Here is a 19,094-nt window from a genome sequence, read left to right as displayed (position 1 = left end):
CATTCTAATTTGAGGAATTCCCTGGTTGATCAAAACACTTGAAGGAGCCAAACACTGCAGTTTTTCAGCCCTTTTTTTCTCAACACACTTGACTTTGCAAAGTCAGACAAGTAAACTCCTATTTTCCCTCTCAGCTGGATACCAAATAGTACCTTACAGGGGAAATCACTTTATTATTTCTAGAACAGCATTTCTTAATAACTGTTGGAGAAAATTATCAACTTTAAACTCTGGAGACTAAATTCCTTCCTTGTTCCCCAAAATTTAAGGATGCTCCAGAAGTTCAGACCATAGACTTCATTTTAGAAGACTTGACTTTGGTTCCATCCTGCATGACAATGGACAGAAGTCCATGACCCCTAAAGTCAGGATGCCTAAAGGCAGGATCCCTAAAGGCAGGATCCTTAAAGGCAGGACCCCTAAAGGCACCAAAGGACCTAACTTACATTGAAATAATTGGAATTGGGTTGCCTTCCTACTTCTGAGAACGTGGCTTGCCCTCCTTCCGTGCCTCAGTCTCCCACCTGTAGTTTGGCAGGTGTAGCATTTCACCCAGGACTGTGTGAGGGATGTGAGGGGTGAGGAGCTCTTTAGTCCATCTGAGGAGCTGGATGAGATGTTCAGCCTCAGTCTGTCCAGCCCAAGGCTCGCTTTGTGCACTCAGACACAGCCTGTTAGGCTGCATTACCTGGCTCATTGAGTCAGGCACACTGAGCTGCTCTCCAGCCCCTGTTTGCTGGCTTGGGCTCAGCTCTCAGCCCCGTGACAGCAGCAGTGAGGTCTCCAGCCTGGGCTAATCCCTCTGGGCAGCTTTGGCAGCCCACACTGACCAGTCCCCACACTGCTCATGGGGTGTGCAGCCTTCTGCTCCCTCAGCCATCTCACCCTCCAGCTCCTTCCCTAAAACACCCAGATCTGAGCATCAGGAAAGCTGTGGTGTCTGAAATAGGGAGCCACAGCACCTACCTGGCAGAAATGTCCAGCGTGAGGAATAGCAGCATCTGCTCTTTGTGTTTCACTGGTAAGAGAGTGGATAAAAATACCACCATCTGTTTCTTTCTGAAAGTGATAACTGATGAGTTACCCTTGACATTTTGAGTAAATATTTAACCAGGAAAAAAAGGAAATCAGCTTTAGCTTCTCAGGATATGGTTTAAAGCCAACAGTTTTGGTAAGAGCTGCTGGCCGTGCGTTGAGCGCTGCAGGTCACTCAACCTGCAGGCTCTGGGGCAGGAGAGGGAGGGTGGAAGGTTGGCTGTGGTCCCAGCTGAGGCCATGCATGGTGGGAGTGTGGATGTGTCCATGGGGACCTCTGCTGGGAGCACCATGCCCGGGAGAGGGAGAGGAGGAGAACTTGGAGCCTGTCCAGGCAGCAAAGCTGCAGCAGTGCTTCAGGTGGTGGAGGCAGACTTGGGGAGAAATGGGAGAGGTGGTGAGAGCACTCCCGTGGCGAAAGAGAGACCCAGGCAGAAACTAGAAGGTGGGGAAGTTTGGGGCACATTCAAGAGCCAAGTGTTCAAAGGAGTCACCAGCAGCACCCAGAAAGGCACAGGCACTCCCCTCCTCTGACTTTCACAGCATTTAACTGCTTCTGACTTGTGCAAGCACAGTTTCTATGGCATCAGTACAAACTGATTTACAGTGCTAGTGAAATGCTTAATTCCAGTTGGCATCAGGAGGAGGGAGGCATGTAACCTCTTCAGATGCCTTTCTTGGTCCCTACCTTCAGGTCAGTGAGGCTGAATACCTCGTTCATCTTTCCCAGCATGGTGAGATGGCTTCTCTAAATCACACAAGACTTGTCCTTTCCTTGCAACATTAACCTTGAGAGTATAGTATAGTTTCTACTTATTTTCTTTTTTTTCTTCAGTCATGAAGTCCACATTATTCTTCTTCAACTTTCTGATATGATCTAATCTTCTGTTATGAAATTCTGTGTGATACCAGACAGACAGAAGCTACAGAAATTAGGTTAGATGCTTCTGGTCCTGCCAGTGAAGTTCCACCTGGAGGACAGCACTGGTTTAGAACTGCAGCTGTACAGTGGGTATAAAACAGAAATTGTGATGGTCTGAGGGGTAGCTCAGGTCTCTGTATATAGCAGCACTATAAGGACACTACAGATTATTTTTAAAGATAAGGAGTGGTGAAAACTGGCACAGGTTGCCCAGAGATGTGATAGATGCCCCATCCCTGGAAATATCAGGGGCTCTGAGCAGCCTGATCTAGTAGATGTTCCTGCTCATTGCAGGGGGTTGGATTAGATGACCTTTAAAGGTCCCTTCCAACCCAAACCATTCTATGATTCTGTAATTGCTGGCATGATGTGCAGGCAGATGTGTAAGAGTGGCAGCTCCGTTTCATCAGGTGTCTTGCCTAAATCTGTATAGGAAGGGACAGTGGGAGGCCCTCTCTTTGCAGTCCTGAACAGGCTACAGGCGTGAAAGTCTGTGTCTGAGGATGGCCCAAGCAAAGCAGCTGATTTTTCTGGCCTGGCTCCTTGTATGTTTTCTCTTCCTCCTCTTCATTTATGCAAAGTTGTGTGTATTAGGCAGAGACCCTTCCCTCCAAGACCTCCATAACTTCACAGGTCAGTCTTCCAGAAGTGCTTTTTCCATCATGATTTTTGAGTCACTTTTCAATCCAAAAAATTTTCTAATGCTGTGTTCTTCATGTCCTCTATCTTGATAGGAGGCAAAACCGGGCAGGAACCGGACTAACAGCTTTTGTGCTTACTTACCCCTACAGAGTCATTAGTCGAGCCCAAGGACTGAAGCTGGTGGTGGAGACTCTCATGTCATCCTTGAAGCCCATTGGGAACATTGTGGTCATCTGCTGTGCCTTTTTCATAATCTTTGGGATCTTGGGAGTTCAGGTGAGTCCTCGTAAGCCTCAGCACTTAACCTGAAAGCGTAACAAGCCCCAGATTTCCCCATGTCTGGGTATCTGTACGCATGGCACAGTGTAAGCCTTTCTGAACTTGAACTGATGTCAGGATGGATGGGGTGTCCCTGCTCACTGCAGAGAGTTGGACTAGGTGGCCTATAAAGGTCCCTTTCAATCCAACCCATTCTGTGAGTCTATGATCTCCCCTCCGCCTTTTTTCTAGTTACAAACTGATGGGGAAATAGAAACTCAAAGCTGAAATCATTGGCTCGTAAACTCCAGAGAGACCTTGACTTGGAGATTCGTTCAGATTCTGACAGTTTGTGTAACTGAGAGCTTGCAGAAACAAAGATTTCTGAGTCTGTTTCCTGCTGGCTCTGCTGGCAATATCCTCAGTCCCAGGAGTGCAGGAACCCAGGGGAAAAGTGGCAATTTCCAATGCACTTGGTTTCTCATTACCTGGGAAGAAGAGATTGCTTCATATTAATATTCTGACATAACACTTACTTCTTTCTGAAGTTTATCTGATCTGTCACAGCCATCTTTTGGAGAGCAACTCTATTTGGCTTTGTTTTGGAAAGGTGTCTTATATAATATTTTACTCTAACATACTGCTTAAATAATAAATACAGCATTGAAAATAAACAGGAAAGAAAATCATGCCATCCATAATCACCTCAGAAGCTAGATTGGTTTAGCATTACAGCATAACAGCATCCATCCATTATATTAAACGGATTCATAAAACTAAGCATATCCCATAAAACAATCTAACACTCAGACATGGGAAAATTTATGCCAGACAACAAAACTTGCAGTATGCTCTTTGAATTTCATCCCTGCTAATTGCAATACTTTCCCTGGGGACTTGCAGCCTTACGTTAAATTGTCATGACTATTGATGTGGTTCAGTGGTAGATACAAGCAAGACTGATCCTGTATTTAGGATGCAAAATTCTCAGTTAATATTTACGTCTAATTAGGTGTAAGATGAGGCTGGAGCTATTTTCTATAAAAAGATGATCTCTCAAAGTTACAGTTAATTTTTCCATTTAAATATAAGCTGGGGATCAAACTAGAGGTTTTTAATGCTATTAAAATCCAGACATCGAAGTTTCTAACAGCGTGTCCTCTTAGCAAAACTGTTTTGGTTGTAGAGCTGCCCACGTGTGAATAGTCATTAATATGATACAAGAAAGAGGTGGATAAAGCAAGTCTTGTAGGAAACACTGGGTCTTTTCCTTTCACAAGTGCCAAACCATGAAGCACTGACAGGGATCAGTGTTTTTGCAAATTGGGCTTTGTATTTCCAAGCCCTGTCAAGAGCCCTGTTACTGCTACCACATGTGTGGCATTACGGTCCAGCTCCCGGACAAGTTATATTTACAGACAGTGTACTAAACCCAGTTATTTACCTTCCTGCTTAATTAAAACTTTTCTCTGTGAAGACTGTATCTCCCCAGTCTGCCTTACCACAGATAGTGTTTCTCCACGGAAAGATCAGGGAATACTTCTTGCATCCAAAAATTCTATGATTGTGTTGAGCAGTGATTAATTTTGCATGCCTAGAGACCATCTTCCTGCTGTTGATTTCTGAAGGAAACCCATGGAGTAATGTGTGGGTTTATCTTGTTCACTATTATTTCTACTGATATTTGTCTAGAACAACAGATCAAACCCCATCGGTGTCTCTTCTCTGTATACCCAGGTGGTGTTTTAAGGAGCCTGGAGAGCAGGTTGCCATTTCCCCCCCTTCTCAACAGTAATGTCAATAGCTTCTGTCAGCCAATAAAGCTAGATTTGTTGGCTGTCTCCTGGGCTTTGATACCATCCATCCTGCTAGCATCAATCACCCTGTCTGAAGCAGTAATCATCCCCTGACACTCTCTGTTCCATGTGTGGGAAGCACCAGGTCTAGAATTAAGCACGTGGAGGCTCCTGTTCCTCATGCAAGTATAAATCAGGAGCTGACTCTCCAGGAGTTGCATCTCCCCTGACTTAAAACAAAGAAAATAAGCTCAGGATCAGGTACCTAGCACCAGCTGGGCTTGGTTCCTTAAGCTGTGCACAGGGAATATTTTCAGTGACCCTGCACAGACTGCTGGGGCACAGCACCCAGGATCAGAGAGCAAAGCAGGACTGACAGCAGTCTTGATTCAACACGAACGTCACTCCCAGGGGCTCATCTCCCCTCTGAAGTGTCCCCTTGTGACCTCTATGAGCAGAGATTAGTCCATCACTGGGCCTCTTTGCTGCTGCCTTTTCTCTGCTGACAGAGGGCCCCTGTTACACTTCATTTGTGGTTAACTGGGCTGAGAGTCACCAGAGTTGTTCCACGTGTGGTAAGAAGCCATTAGCTGGTCTGGGCTATTGGCTGGGGCTACACTTGAGCTGACAACCCAGGAGCAAAGGCCTTTAGACAAATCTCAGATCACTGAACCAGACAGCGTATTGCATGAGGTGGGTGCCCTAAACGATGTGAAATCATGCATTTGCTCATTAGGTGCATACTATACAGGTTGCTCACTCTTAATAACCTTCATGAATGAGGTCAGTTCCCTCAACAGCTCTGCTTGGTGTGGGCTGTGCAGAGAACCCTGGAGAAATGCCCATCACCTGTGTAGACTGAACCCTGACACTTCCTCTCTTCTTTGCGTGTTTTGCAGCTTTTCAAAGGCAAGTTTTTTGTCTGTCAGGGGGAGGACACCAGAAACATCACAAATAAATCGGATTGTACAGAAGCAAGCTACAAATGGGTCCGGCACAAGTATAATTTTGATAATCTCGGCCAGGTATTAATAGAACGGTAATCTGCTTCTTTGCTCCTTTACCTCCTTGACTTAAAACCTGTGCATTATTATCCCACGGGATTTTCTTACAGGGCACTGCCAGCCGCAGTAAATATTCAGTTCACATACACAGCATTCTGTCTCTGTAAATCCCAAAGGCAGTGTTTCCAACCAGGCATACACTTCTTTTTGGAACAGAACAAGCACATGTGGCTTCGTGGAGCACTTAATTGCTTCACTGCTACATAACAAACCAAATATATCTTGCAGAAGGGCTTGTCTAATAGAGCCGGACATTTTCAGCCATCTCTGCAACGCAGACTTATTTTAGCTGTGTGGTAAGAACTAATTAGTTGGGAGCAGTAGAGACCCGGAGGGAGGAAATGAAGCCACTCTTGTCTTCAGCACTGTGGTTTCCGAATTACTGCTCATTGCTGAGCCGGGCATTGGCATTGATAAGTTTTGCTGCCAAGAGAAATCTTGATCATCAAAGTGTCCCGTTATCAGACAGGTAATGACATTCCTCAGGCAGGAAAGGGCGCAGAGGAGTAAGATGTTACAAGTAAAAGAGCTTTAGTGCAACTGTGCCTAACTTTTTTTCCATGCATTTCTAGGCCCTGATGTCTCTCTTTGTCCTGGCCTCTAAGGACGGGTGGGTGGATATCATGTATGATGGCTTGGATGCTGTGGGAGTCGACCAGCAGGTACAAGCTGCAGCAGAGCTGTAACAAATGACTTGTCAAAGGTCAACACATTTTAGCTCTTGTTTTGCAAAGTACTGTGGGCTTCCACAGTGAAATGGCGTTAGGGGGTTAGGATCCAGGGTGGCATTTAATCCAAGTCGTGGGATGTGATGAGGAGTTCAGCAAAAAGTCTGGATTTGTACTCAAAATTTTCCCTACAGATTTTGCAACATGACTGGTGTAACTTGCATTAGGAGAAGTGCACCTCTCAAAGGATGGTTTGACTTTTTGAGCAGTTTGGTCATTTCAGGAGAAAAGAAGTGCTTTGTGTAGGTGGAGGTTTTCAGTGAGGGACTTACAGTAGCTGCAAAGGATGCTGCTGTCATTTTGGCACAAAAGAGGTGGTGCTTCTGTCCTCAACACACATTTTAGGAGCATTCAGTTAAAATGTCTCAGAAAGCTCTAATTTTCAGGAAGAGCAGGGCAGCCTGAGCTCCCTGAAAGGGCCATGAGTTCTGTGAATGGCACAGATGTATCAGTTTGCTCCCATTCTTTTTTTTTGAGGTTCAGTTGAAATTTGCCTTCCTCCACTTTGCAGCCAGTCATGAACTACAACCCATGGATGCTCCTCTACTTCATTTCCTTCTTGCTGATCGTGGCCTTCTTCGTCCTCAACATGTTTGTGGGGGTGGTGGTGGAGAATTTCCACAAGTGTCGGCAGCACCAGGAGGAGGAAGAAGCCAAGAGGCGGGAGGAGAAGAGGCTCCGCAGGCTGGAGAAAAAGAGAAGGAGTAAGGAGAAACAGATGGCTGGTCGGTAGTCTTTCCACATCTTTCTGAGTCCTGCTTGACCTTCCACACAATCCCCTCCTCCCTCCCCTCCCTGCCTCGTGTCTGGTGATAATTCTTCTCCCAAAAGCATGTCCAGCCATAAAATTTGCATGAAGGAAATAGTGTCATTTTAGGCTGAGCAAGGAGCCAAGGAAGCCTTTTTAATGGCTGCGTGATTTGCAATGACCTTTCCATTGGAGGTTATTTAAATTAAAAAATAATAATAATCAGACCTGGAGCTTCTTGGATAGCAGAGCTCAATGTTACACAAATAGTGACAATTGCAAAGATCAGCAGTGCTGGATGGCATCATAAATCTGAGTCATGAGCACTGCTGCTGATAACCAGATTCACTATTTGGTTTATTACAGTCTTGTAATGCCACAGTGATGTTACCTGTCCCATTTATCAAGCAGGTTTATTTATTGGCACAGTAGCACCACGGCTATTCAAGAATGTAATAAAATAATGGAGCCATCTCATTGTAGTAACGCTTTAAAACTCCTTAGAGAAACATATCAATGCATTTGCTTGAGAAATACAGATTAGAAGGAAAAAAAGAAAACCAGACAAGGAGAGTAACTAACTAGACAAAATAGTGCTGATGTAAATTGAACCCAGCTCCCAAATGGATGTGCAAGCATGCAGCCCTGCCTAGAGGAGGCCCTACAGGTGAAACGAGGAAAGACCCCCCTCTGCCAAAAGTCTCCAACCTGACGTTTGTCTCTTAGTCTCTTTTCGTTTTAATGTAGTTGAATAAGTCAGAAATAAGTTAGCCAGAGGCCACAGGTCGGAGGTGCTCTTCTTCTTGCATGCTCTCTCTTCTGACTGAACATTCTCCATTGCCCTTCCTGTCCATGGCCTCGCACTTTCCCTCCCTGGTCAGTCCGCCTGCTGCTCTCTCCCTGTCCTCTTTCACCTCTCTCTTTGACAGACTTCAGGACTGTTTAAAAGGCTGTCTGATCAGATGCTTGTTTCCAAAGCTGGTGATATTAAGTCTGTTTTATTTTTTAATAGCCTAAGAGGTGTTTAATAGCTGTGACAGGCTTAATCACGGAACCACGTTACCACAGCACTGCCTCGGCCTCTCTCAGTTCAGCACTTACCCAACCATTTCCTTTGGTCACATCTTTCAGTCCCATGAGCTTCACAGGTTTTGTAACCACTAGGATGTGTCACACCAGCCTCTGGACATCAAACTTGGGTTTATGCCGAGAGCCTGGCTCCCTCACTGGCCAGTGGAAAGATGGAGGCTTCCCTCAAGAGCGCTGGAGGACACGTTAGACTGTTCTCAGTTAAGTGGGATACAGATGGAAAGAGTCTTTTTTGGTTGTTGGGTTTTTTTGGGTATTTTTTCCCCCTCAAGAAAATGCCTAGAAAGCTCTTTTGCTTAGTCCAAGTTCCCAAGCACAGTTTCAGGCTAATGAGTTAGAAAAGGATTTTAAAGGCTGGATAGAAAGATCGCTATTTAAAGTTGCAGTTTTGGAATGCAGACATTTCTATAGAAGAAAAATAGTTGTTTAGTTATTATTAATTACCTTATTTATAATGCTAGAGGAACTAGATGAAGAAAAGATGTAAGTCTGGGCAATTTCCCAGCGGGAAGGAATCACAAACCATCCTTGGAGATACAGTTATTCATTCAGTGCTATGAAATGCCTAATTAAAGAGGCAATAAACAGCTATTTTACTGAGGATCAAATATTGCTGAGTATTCAATAGCCATAAAAACCTTTCAAGAGCAAAGTATGAAGTCCTCCAAATTGCTTCAGAGCAGTTTTCCCAATCCACGCTCATCGAAACATTGGTTTTAATTGACCATGTCCAGCTTTGCCCTCGGAGGCAACAGATGTCATTGCTTAACTTTGTTCTGCACAGTGGGAACTCGCAGATGAAACCAAGACTAAGGCTGGGATTGTGCCAGCAACTGCATGGGGGTTCCTTTCAGCTGGGCTTCCTGACTGACCCCAGATGCCCAAACCGACTTAGGGATGTCAGTGACAGACATGGAAATCTGACTGGTGGCACGGTCGTTTTTGGTTGTAGACTCTTCCAATGCATTTATCCAGTCAGGTGTCTGAAAACCAGGGAAGCGTGTGAGATCCAAGCTGTGGGCAGGTGCAGGAGTGGTCGTTGCGAGGTGTCGCTGTCCCAGGTTGTCCTTCAGCAGCGTCGTCTTCTTCATCATCAACTGAGGGGGTTCTTGGAGATCTCTTGGGCTTCCACCTGTGCCTGTGGGAGAAGCACAAGAGCCCTTCCTTTTTCACGCGTTCCTGAGCCCACCCTCCAGGAGGCACCAGGATCCCACAAGGAAACACTCCTGATAGAGGCCACGGAGAGCCTGAGAGCCACAGGGACCTGCGAAGGGGCTGGGGAGTCTTGCCATGTGTCCTGCCGGGTGATTAATGCCGTTTCGTTCTTTTAGATCTAATGCTGGATGATGTATTAATGGAGAGCTCAGCCAGTGCAGAGCAAGGTACTGGGAAGCTGGCACGTCTCGTCCCCCTGAATGGCAGTGCTGTGTCACTAACGGCTGGCCACCGCGCCTGAGGCATCCCACTAAACCGTGTGTGTGGTGCAAAGCTCGTTTGCTTCCTTCATGGCACACGCATCTCATCCTGAGCTGCAGGTCTGCAGACCTGCCTCAGCACTGACACTTGCAAACCCTTAATTTACTCCTCGATCATCTTACGTTTTTCAGTATTCTTTTTTCCCCTCTGGTTTTCATTAAGACACTGTCAGACTTTTCATGGCTTTTTTTTTTCTCCTTTTTTTTGGTTGTTTTAGCTTTTTTTTCTTAAGAGAATTTTGACTGGACTGTGAAATAGGTCCTGTACTGTTTACTTTAGCTTTCCAACCACCAGCTTAGGGGTCTGAATAATTTGCAGGTGTGTCTTTGGAAGGCTTAGGGAGGATATTTCATTATTTCTTCAGCCCTTTATTATTGCTCCACAAACACTGTGCTCCAGGGAGTAATTTTTTCAGCAGGGTAAAATCCAGTATAGGGCACAGCCTCAGTGCTTCAACAGGGAGCTCAACCCCACGCCAACCCCCGCTGTGGACATGGGGTTTAGTCATTGTGCTGCCCAGCGTGTAAATTCTGTTTGAATTAAGAGCTGCTCAATTGATTTGATTAAGAGTTGCTCAATCAATGAAGCATCTTGTAAATTAAAAGAAATAAAAATACCACCTCAAAGCCTTTCCAGGTCCTGGTGGGCATGGACCAGCTGGACTCAACATAAATGGGGTCTGAGCTGTCCCTTTCAACCCACAGCTTGCTCACACTTCCCTTTCCCAGCCCGCTTTCTCAGGATGAAGCTCAGGGATGCAAATCTGTCCCTTGCTCTTTTTATTTTTAGGAGAAGCTTTGATCTGGCAAGCATTTTGTTTAATTCATAACTTAAGGATATTAGCCTGAATAATTAAAGAGGCACCAACATAGAAACAAATAGAGCTGTAATTTTTTGACAAAAATAATACAGTACGAAAATTGTGCCATTAAAACTCTCACCTGTGCACAGGCCCCCACTGCTTGAGTGGGAGCAGGGCTCCATCCATCTCTCTTAGATTGCAGGGAGTTTTGATTAAATAAAAATTGGCTTTCACTGCAGAGATAACTCAAGGAGACAGAGGTTCTACCTTATATTTCTAAGGCCTTGTTGGAAGTTATCACAACATGCTTTAATAAATCCTAAATCTCCTTCCCATTGCCATTCCTGATATTTATATTTCTTTGCTGTCTTCCTTGCTGCTCTTGCTGGGCCTCCTGGCCTTTCCTGTGAAATGGGGGCAGCGTGAGGGAGGGGCTCTCACTGGGTTTGGTGATCTGGTTATTTTTTCTTCTTTTTGCTTGATTGTGACTCCTCTCCTGGTCCTACAGAGTTGCATCAAGGCTGTCTTATTTTATGTTATTTTTGAGGCACTGAAGTCATTCCAAACCCCTCCGTTATCCCGTGCAGGCTCAGAAAGTCTCTTAGCGTTTGCCCTTAAAACGTGTACAATTGTCAGGTCTGTGCTTTGTGTTCCCTTTTGTTGTCTTTTCTTTGGATCCAGTGGTAGTGAATGTGCCATGCTGCTCTTCAGGCACCAACATGAGGAAATAGAAAGGTTTTATTTCTGAACCTGACTGTTGGGAATTTAGGGAATGAGTCCCGGGTGCTGTAGACGAACCTTCTGTGGTTCAGTGAGGAATCTGGAGTTGTGACCCAAAGCTCGCCCACATCCCTGCACTTTGAGAGGGCTTCTTTTCTCTTTCTATGAAGACAAAGGTAGAATTGTGTGTGGGTGTGTGGGTGTGCGTGCGTGTGCTGCTGCCTGGTGCTTAGTGAGATATTTTATTTTTTTATTTTTTTCCTTTTTTTTTTCTTCTCCAAGTCTACATTCTATCACAACTGGAATCTTCGCAGTGGAAATAATTTATCATTTTCCATTTCACTTTATTTTTTTTTTTTTAAATAAATCCATTCAGTACAATAAAAGCCAAGTAAAACTCTGTGTTTAAATAAAACAGGTTCCTTCAGTGCAAACTACTTTTTAACCTAATAATATTCTTGATACAGTTTGTAAATCCAGCTGCGTCATGGGCTCATTGCTCACTGAGTTTGCTGCTATCCTCCAGATATACTCAAACCTGCAAAGGAGTTAATTCCCTTATTATAGGAGAAGGGAGAAGCGGAAGGAGACAGTAATGGAATTGTCCCACTCTTGTGAATTCCAATTTCCCATGCCCACGCACCTCCAGCTTGAAGTCACCTCGGGGAAAGTGGCAATTTCTCTCTTGACAGGGCTATATTCAGAGGCAGATGCTCCTCAGAGATATTTGGGCTGCATGCCCAACCTGATTCCCCCCCCCAAAAAATGCAGTTAATGGGAAGAATGTGGCCCCAGTCCCACTCCCTGCTGTGCTGGCAGAGGCTGGCTGAGCCCTGGGAGACTCTGGGAGCTGGGAGTGGCACTGCCCAGCAAAACCAGGGGTGCCCCAGTGCTGCTCTGCTGGGCATTGGTGTTGTTTCACAGGTGACATCCCACAGCCATCAGACAAATGCAGTACAGGGTTTAGTGCCCCAAACCCAGTCTGGGATCACTGAACCCCAAGGGCATCTGGCCTGGGAAAAGGTAGACAGGGATTAGGAATGGGAAATGTTTATCCTGCAACAGCAATGGTCATTTCCTTCCAATCAAACGGGAGAGAACAGTGGAAAGTTCCCAGCCCTTGTCAAGGGGATCAGATATAATCCTACAGCTTAATGCCTAGAGTTGAGTAGTCAAGCTTGGGATACAACCTGAGTTGAGAGCCCGTAGAAATGATGAGCTAAAGCCAAGTGCACCCCGGTCCAGGCACTGCTTCCCTTGCCAGCACAGTCGGTCCTCTTGGACCACCATCACCCAGGATGAAGGGGCAGGTGGGACTTGGTCACACCACCTCCCAGCTGGCTGCAACATCCCTTTCTTACCTGGGTTAGGAGGAGATTTCTCAGGATCCACTGTCTGAGCCATGTTTATCCTGTGTAATGATCTCTAGATTTGACCCACTTCTCCCTCTGTCTTGGCCTCCAGCCCAGGTGAAGCAGCTTGATTTACACCCTGTTTACCAGCCTGATGTCTCGTAGTGGGCTTTTGCTGTATTTCCTCATCTTTTCCCATTCTGCCAATTCTTCTTTGTTGGTTTGCTCTCCTCCTCCTTTCTTTAACACCATGTGCGCCTGGAAGCCACATTAACCTTTCCAGTAATAACCAAGACTAACCCAGAGCTCTTGTTGTTCTTGACACAGTGTATTGTAACAGTACAGTAATGTGGTGTTGTGTTAGTTGTGAAGTTCACCACTCGGAGTTTAACAGATGTCTGTATTTCCCAAGATGTTGGTATTGTTAAGCTCTTTATTGCAATAATTACAAATGGCACTGTGTCGTAGGGGGCACGGGCTTTGCACAGGGGGAATTATACCGGAGCTATCCCCAAATTCTCTGCAGAACTCTGCGGGGTCGAGTTAAAGAAATGGTATTGTCACAATGGTAAAAACCAGTTTATCTGTTCAGAAAGTTCCCTGCCCACCTAGACACAGTGGGGATTTATCCCTAGCCCTCAGGCAGCACGTTAGCCTGTGTGGAGTCATCCCACGGGAGCATCCGTATGGCACCAAGATGCATGGCCGGCATGGGGACACTGGGGAAGTGAGTGATGGCATGATCTGTAAGCATGGGTTGCCAAATCCCCTCTTAAAAAAGTTAATGGGGAAGGATGGAACATTTATCACTGGGAATTTTCGAAGGCTGCAAGGGCATCTGTGAGAGCAGCATCCAGAGAGGTTTGGCTGTGGAAACCTGGGTGCTGGGAAGGGTGAGCAGGAGGTTTGGGAGAGGCAGGTGCAGAGGGGAAAAGCCTTTGCAGATATCTGAACAATTAGCAACCCTGCTTATAAGGTCATGCACTGGCTAATCCAGGTGCAGGAGCCCTGCACAGGGAACATTTACAACCTCTCTCTAAATCCTCTCTCTGTTCTAACAGCATCGGTGCTATTCTGTAGGATTTGGAATTACCTGTCAGTCAAAGCTGAGAAAAAAAATTGAATGCCAGTGTAATTATTCATAAGTAAATCCATTGCAGGAAAAGGTAGAAACGTTGACATTTTTCTTTTTGAATGTGAATTATACATAACTGTAGAAGAAGTAAGTGATCCAATTAGGATGGTGTTTCTTTCCGAGATGATAAGTTGGTTCATAAAAATAGGTCCTATTCCTAACCTAATTGTATTCAAACATTTTAGTTAATTTGCTACTCATAATTTAGCATAATGTGATCGAGATATCTTGACTTTATGGAGATTTATACAGATTCTGAGATATCTGACAATGTCTTCTGAGTGAGTCAGCAACTACTAGTCTGCTTTTTTTCATAAGCACTCAATAGATTCAGCATGAAAATTAATTGTATAGACCTTTTCATCAATACTGTGCTTTAGCACTCAGGTGCAGATCACCTAAAGCCCACTGCTGATCAGAAAGTGAATATTAATACCGCCTTTCATTTGATGACATTGAAGCAGAATTTTGGGCCTTCCAAACCCCTACAGAATAAAACTGCTGACTGTTTTTTCCCTTTGGTCCCTGAGCTGGAAGGGAAAAGTCTGTCTCCATGGAAAAAAACAAAACTGATTTTTCAGGATCCTGTTATGAAGCAGGGAGCACATGAAACCATCAAATCTATGGGTTTGATTGCAATGTCATTGGCTATTGACAAAGTGAACTCTATTTCCAGGCAAAATATAATCTTCTAAAATTAGTTTTCCCCTAGAGCAACCCAAACCTGTGCTTCCTGGCATCATTCTTGCCCAACTTTTTCTTGGACTAATGTGTCAAACTGTACATTTGCTCTGGAGCACTAAATATCAACCATGCAATTCTTACAGCTCAATAATTTTCATAACCAGTTGATCATCTAATTATGAGGGTAATATTATACTCTGACATCTTCAAGACAGCCCTTTCCACTTCAATCTGCATTATAATGCCTCCTGGAAAATTGTACTGAATTATATACTCAGCCTTGGCATTTCCTCATTAGAGATTAGGTGAGTAAATGAGTTTATCTCTAGGAACATTCAGGGTCTAAAGGCCACGTGTCATCCCCAAGGCAGCCGAACATGGGACTGAGTTGGACAGTGAAATCTAGGCTTTGATAATCTTGTCTAAATGGAGGATCATTATTTTCTGATCACTAAGGCTCATTGATCAGTTTTCCTTGGTATTTTTATGGACCATTTTTCTGACAGCCAAAGTGTTGAATTCTGTTCTCCCTCCAGTTTATTGCAAAGAACCTAATATGCCTGAACTCTTTCTCTTTCAAAGACTACCACAAACTCAATGGCCTGTGTTTTTAGGCAATTGTTAGTAAAATCTGTCCCCAGCATCTGACCATTAATTGGGTTTTCAGATGCTTTGGGCACTTTTAAGATCAGCAGAAACAAAACTTGTTGTTTTAATTTAAATTCAACTTAAATTTCCCTACAGAGAAAAATTATCTTTAGCAGCACACTAGTCCCAGCTCACCTCATCCCTGATGCCACAAGGCTGAGTATAGAGCATGTCACACTGAAGATGTTTAATGGATGTAAGATGACGGGAGCCCTGCTGTGTATTAAAAATGGTAACATGCCAGCAAGGAAAAAAGGAAATAAAAAAGACAGCATGTTGCTGTGCTTGGTCTAGAATTTATCATCCCTGGAGTTGGAGAGTGAGGGTGCGTTGGCTTGAGAAAGACACAGAGAAATCCCTTGATTTGCCTCTCGCTCTCCTCCTCCCCGCTGCAGAAGCTCAGTGTAAGCCCTACTACTCGGATTACTCCCGTTTCCGCCTGCTGATTCACCAGATGTGCACCAGCCACTACCTGGATCTGTTCATCACCGGCGTCATCGGCCTCAACGTCATCACCATGGCCATGGAGCACTACCAGCAGCCAAAGGTACTGGGACAGCTGCAGGGGACAGGCAGGGGGACATGCAGAGCTGTGCTGGGCAGGGTTAAGGCCAGGTTTGCTGTCAGACCTCCACCTCTGCCAGTGGAGTGTAGCCATCCTACAACTGGCTCCCAGCTCAATCCAGGGCTTTTGGTACATGGATCCCATTGCACCTCTTCCTTCTAGTTAAGTGCAAACTCACTGCTTTGAAAATGAGACTGGGAGCAGGTTTGCTTGCTTTGCTTGATTAGGTCATCGTTGATATCTTCCATTTTACTTACGTTTCACACCCACCCCACCCCCCCCCCCCAAAAAAAAAAAAAAAAAAAAAAAAAAAAAAGAGAGAGAAAAAGGAAAAAGAAGATTTTGTGAATTGGGGTCTTTTTGCGAAGTTTCTTCTAAATCCCCATAGGACCCAATTTTCACAGGAATTGGATTCCATGCTGGTCTTTAAAGTGCATTTTAATATGTTGTGCTTAACCTTCTGGGTCTTTTTCATACTGTGAAAATGAAAACAGCCTGTCCTGGGATGTCAAGTCTTTTGTGCATAAGAATGAAATGGAAATAGCTGCCTTTGCCATATAACTTGTACTTATTTTTATTAGCCACTTTCAGAATGAATAAATACAACACACAATAGGAGGAAATACTCTTTAAAATTAGACAGGACTTGAATACTTAATATAAAAAAACACCTAAACAACTAAAACATGCAAACAACAGGGGGTGGAGGCGGGGGGGGATATTCTCCAGTCTATCATAAGCCAAAACTGAAAGGGAACAAGCCCAATTTATTTTTTCTGTCCAGGTCACCTTTAAATACCCTGGAAGGCTGATTGCATGATTCAGTCATTTGGTGATGAAAAAGGCTGCTGGCGAAGGAGCCTGGGCTGGAGTCGCTCTAGAGTGTGCGTCTTACCGCAGTCGCTTTGCAGCTGCATTTTCTCTTGCATTATAAGAATGTTGGGCAGGCTTTTGTTTTTCATTTTCTTTAGGAAAATAACATTTTGTCTCTAAGGCGCTGGTATGCAGCATCTGGGTAGTAAGCCCAAGCTTGGGCTGTGCTGGGATGACAGCACGGTCAGAGCCATACACATGCTTGAGTCCTGCTGAATCAGGGCCTGGAAATCCCTCTGGTCCGGGTGATGGATGGCTGGGATCTTGAAGATATTTGAAGACTAAATGTACCAAAGAGATTTATATCCAAACTGGTGATTTCTTGGTGCTGAAAGGGGTTGGTTGTGGGATATACCAGGACGCACTGGCGATGAGACCCCAGATGGAGATGCTGCAGCTCCTGGAGAGGCAGGAATGCTGCAGTGTGCAGAGAGGTGGTTTGAGTAAAGAGCTGCTTCAGCCAGCTAAATGTGCTCATTTGCTGGAGAGCCCCAGTGCCCTGCAGTATGGCAGGGAGGCTTGCTCAAAGCTTTGGCTTCCTTTGGCAGCTGGGCTTGTGCTTCTCAGTCAGATGAGGTGATTTTTGTCCATGGATGCTTGAAGTTAAACTGTAGCACAAAGGCATGAGTGCATGAGTTAAACTCCTTCTGCTATGATTTCTCCCCCTCAGGGATCAGCAAATGTTGGTTTTGGTCTGTGGGAACATCTCCCCTGTTCCCTAACAGTGCCCTGGACATTGTTATTACCATCCTATATGCCAGCAGGGAGAAATTCAATCCACATTACTTAAGAGGCCAGGAAGGATGCTGCTGCCACAGTGTTCCTTCATCAGCTTTTGGGGATGAAATCACCTCTGATGTAGCTCAATGCCTGACTGTGCAAGAGTTGTCCCAGCCAGGATGCACTTGGATTAAATACCAGACTTCTGCAGAGGGAAGGGGGGCAGAGAAAAATGCAAGGCACTTGCTTCTCCTGGCATGCCATCCCTCTGTCCTGCTCCTTGCCAAAAACTCAAGGTGAGGAGTAATGGGAGGCTGTCAGCAAGGAGCCATTTGGCCAGCACTTGCACAAACGAACAAGTGGGATGAAATTCAGCTCTCTGATGAAAGCACAAGAGGTCTTGTGCTGCTGAGACCAGCAAATGCAGCAGTTCTTTCTGCTCACCCCAGCAATCCCAGCTGGGGCTGTGCTGCTGCTAGGGGGGTGAGTTGTGCCTTGGGCCTGTGTCAGCCCCTCCTGGGATTTTATCACCAGGCAGCAAGTGCACTCCCTGACTCCCTGGGACATTTTTCATCAGAGAGAGCCCATGTTTTAAGACTTTTAACTGTAACGGGTAAGTGATGACACAAGAGTCAGGTTTGGAGGCAGCAAAGCCCCTCTGCAGTGCTAACATCTAACCCCCATCCTGTGTCCACATCCCAGGTTCTTGACGAAGCCCTGAAGATTTGCAATTACATCTTCACTGTTATCTTTGTCCTGGAATCTGTTTTCAAGCTTATTGCCTTCGGGTTTCGCCGCTTCTTCCAAGACAGGTAACAAAAGCTCTGTTGTGGCCAAGGGGCCAGCAGCAGGCTCTGCAGAGAGCTGGCCCACATTCCATGTCCTGAATGCCCATGCTCTGCCCCATGCTGTGAGTCTGATATATATGAAGGCTTTTTGGTGTGACTGGTTGAAGGCTGGGTAGGTGGAGGCTTGGGATGTGAGCTGGAGAATGGATTGTGCATGCCAAGGAATGGGATCGCACCGTTTTGGCCCTTGGGAACAGATGAAACAGGGACAGATCTCACACCAAGCAGCCAGTTCTCTTCTCACACCAGTTGCATGTCCACATAATGAAGAGAACCTGCTGAAGTGACCAAATTTGTGTCAAGAGAAAGAATCTAGCCCTGAGTGAACATGAAAGAAAGAAGGGACCTCTCTTTTATGCAGATGAGGAGCAGTGGATGACATTGTGTCTTTATCTAGATTTTCACTCTCTTACCTCACAAACACAAATTTTATGTCCTTAGTGGTTCTTTCTCCCATTTTTGCCTTCTTCAATGTTAATACCAAGAACAGGGCACTAAGCAGGCCTTCACATGAGCCCTTCAGCTTCCAGTGGATGGTTCCATCCCTGTCCCCATATTTTGTGTGTCCGTGCTGGAGTTACCACTCTCTCTACAGCCTGGTACAAATCCTTGGGGTTTTTCCTTCACCCAACACAATTTTTTTGCAAGGACTGGACATGGGGTCCTGTTCTCTCTGGGGCAGATCTCACATTGAGGTCCATGAGTGTCATGTCTAGAAGTGGCTGGACAGACATCACAGTGTCTCTCCTGAGGTTTGCAGCCTTTGGGTAGAAAACTGCCCAGCTTTTGTTCCTCTTTCCCCTCAGTCAAGGATATCTTTGGAATTGGCTGATTTTCTAATGAGATGCATTAGTTATAATGATTTCATAACATCACTGCTTTTGTATAATACCCTCAGAAAAATACTGCAGATTCATTTGAGTGCTCAAACCATTGAAATGACTGGAATTCGTGTGAAACAAGCTGCCTCCCCTTGCCAGCTTCTTAGT

At 45.2% G+C, this 19,094-nt stretch overlaps 1 protein-coding gene across 25 annotated transcripts in view; it reads left to right on the top strand.

The window, feature by feature from the left end:
• CACNA1G (calcium voltage-gated channel subunit alpha1 G) overlaps positions 1-19,094 on the top strand; it is a 146,725-nt gene that overhangs the window by 104,687 nt on the left and 22,944 nt on the right. For 14 of the 25 annotated variants that reach the window (XM_048323351.1, XM_048323348.1, XM_048323346.1 and 11 more), the window contains 7 exons: positions 2,749-2,875; positions 5,553-5,678; positions 6,290-6,379; positions 6,957-7,170; positions 9,614-9,664; positions 15,495-15,646; positions 17,960-18,069. In XM_048323351.1, the coding sequence (XP_048179308.1) occupies positions 2,749-2,875; positions 5,553-5,678; positions 6,290-6,379; positions 6,957-7,170; positions 9,614-9,664; positions 15,495-15,646; positions 17,960-18,069 (870 nt within the window). The remainder of the gene's footprint in view (positions 1-2,748; positions 2,876-5,552; positions 5,679-6,289; positions 6,380-6,956; positions 7,171-9,613; positions 9,665-15,494; positions 15,647-17,959; positions 18,070-19,094) is intronic. The other 11 variants (XM_048323341.1, XM_048323364.1, XM_048323354.1 and 8 more) reach the window with 3 other exon arrangements.

The sequence above is a fragment of the Corvus hawaiiensis genome, chromosome 19 (genome assembly GCF_020740725.1).
Source record: "Corvus hawaiiensis isolate bCorHaw1 chromosome 19, bCorHaw1.pri.cur, whole genome shotgun sequence".
Classification (NCBI taxonomy): domain Eukaryota; kingdom Metazoa; phylum Chordata; class Aves; order Passeriformes; family Corvidae; genus Corvus; species Corvus hawaiiensis.
Note: the sequence above shows the minus strand (reverse complement) of the source record. Positions and strands in the feature narration are given on the sequence as shown.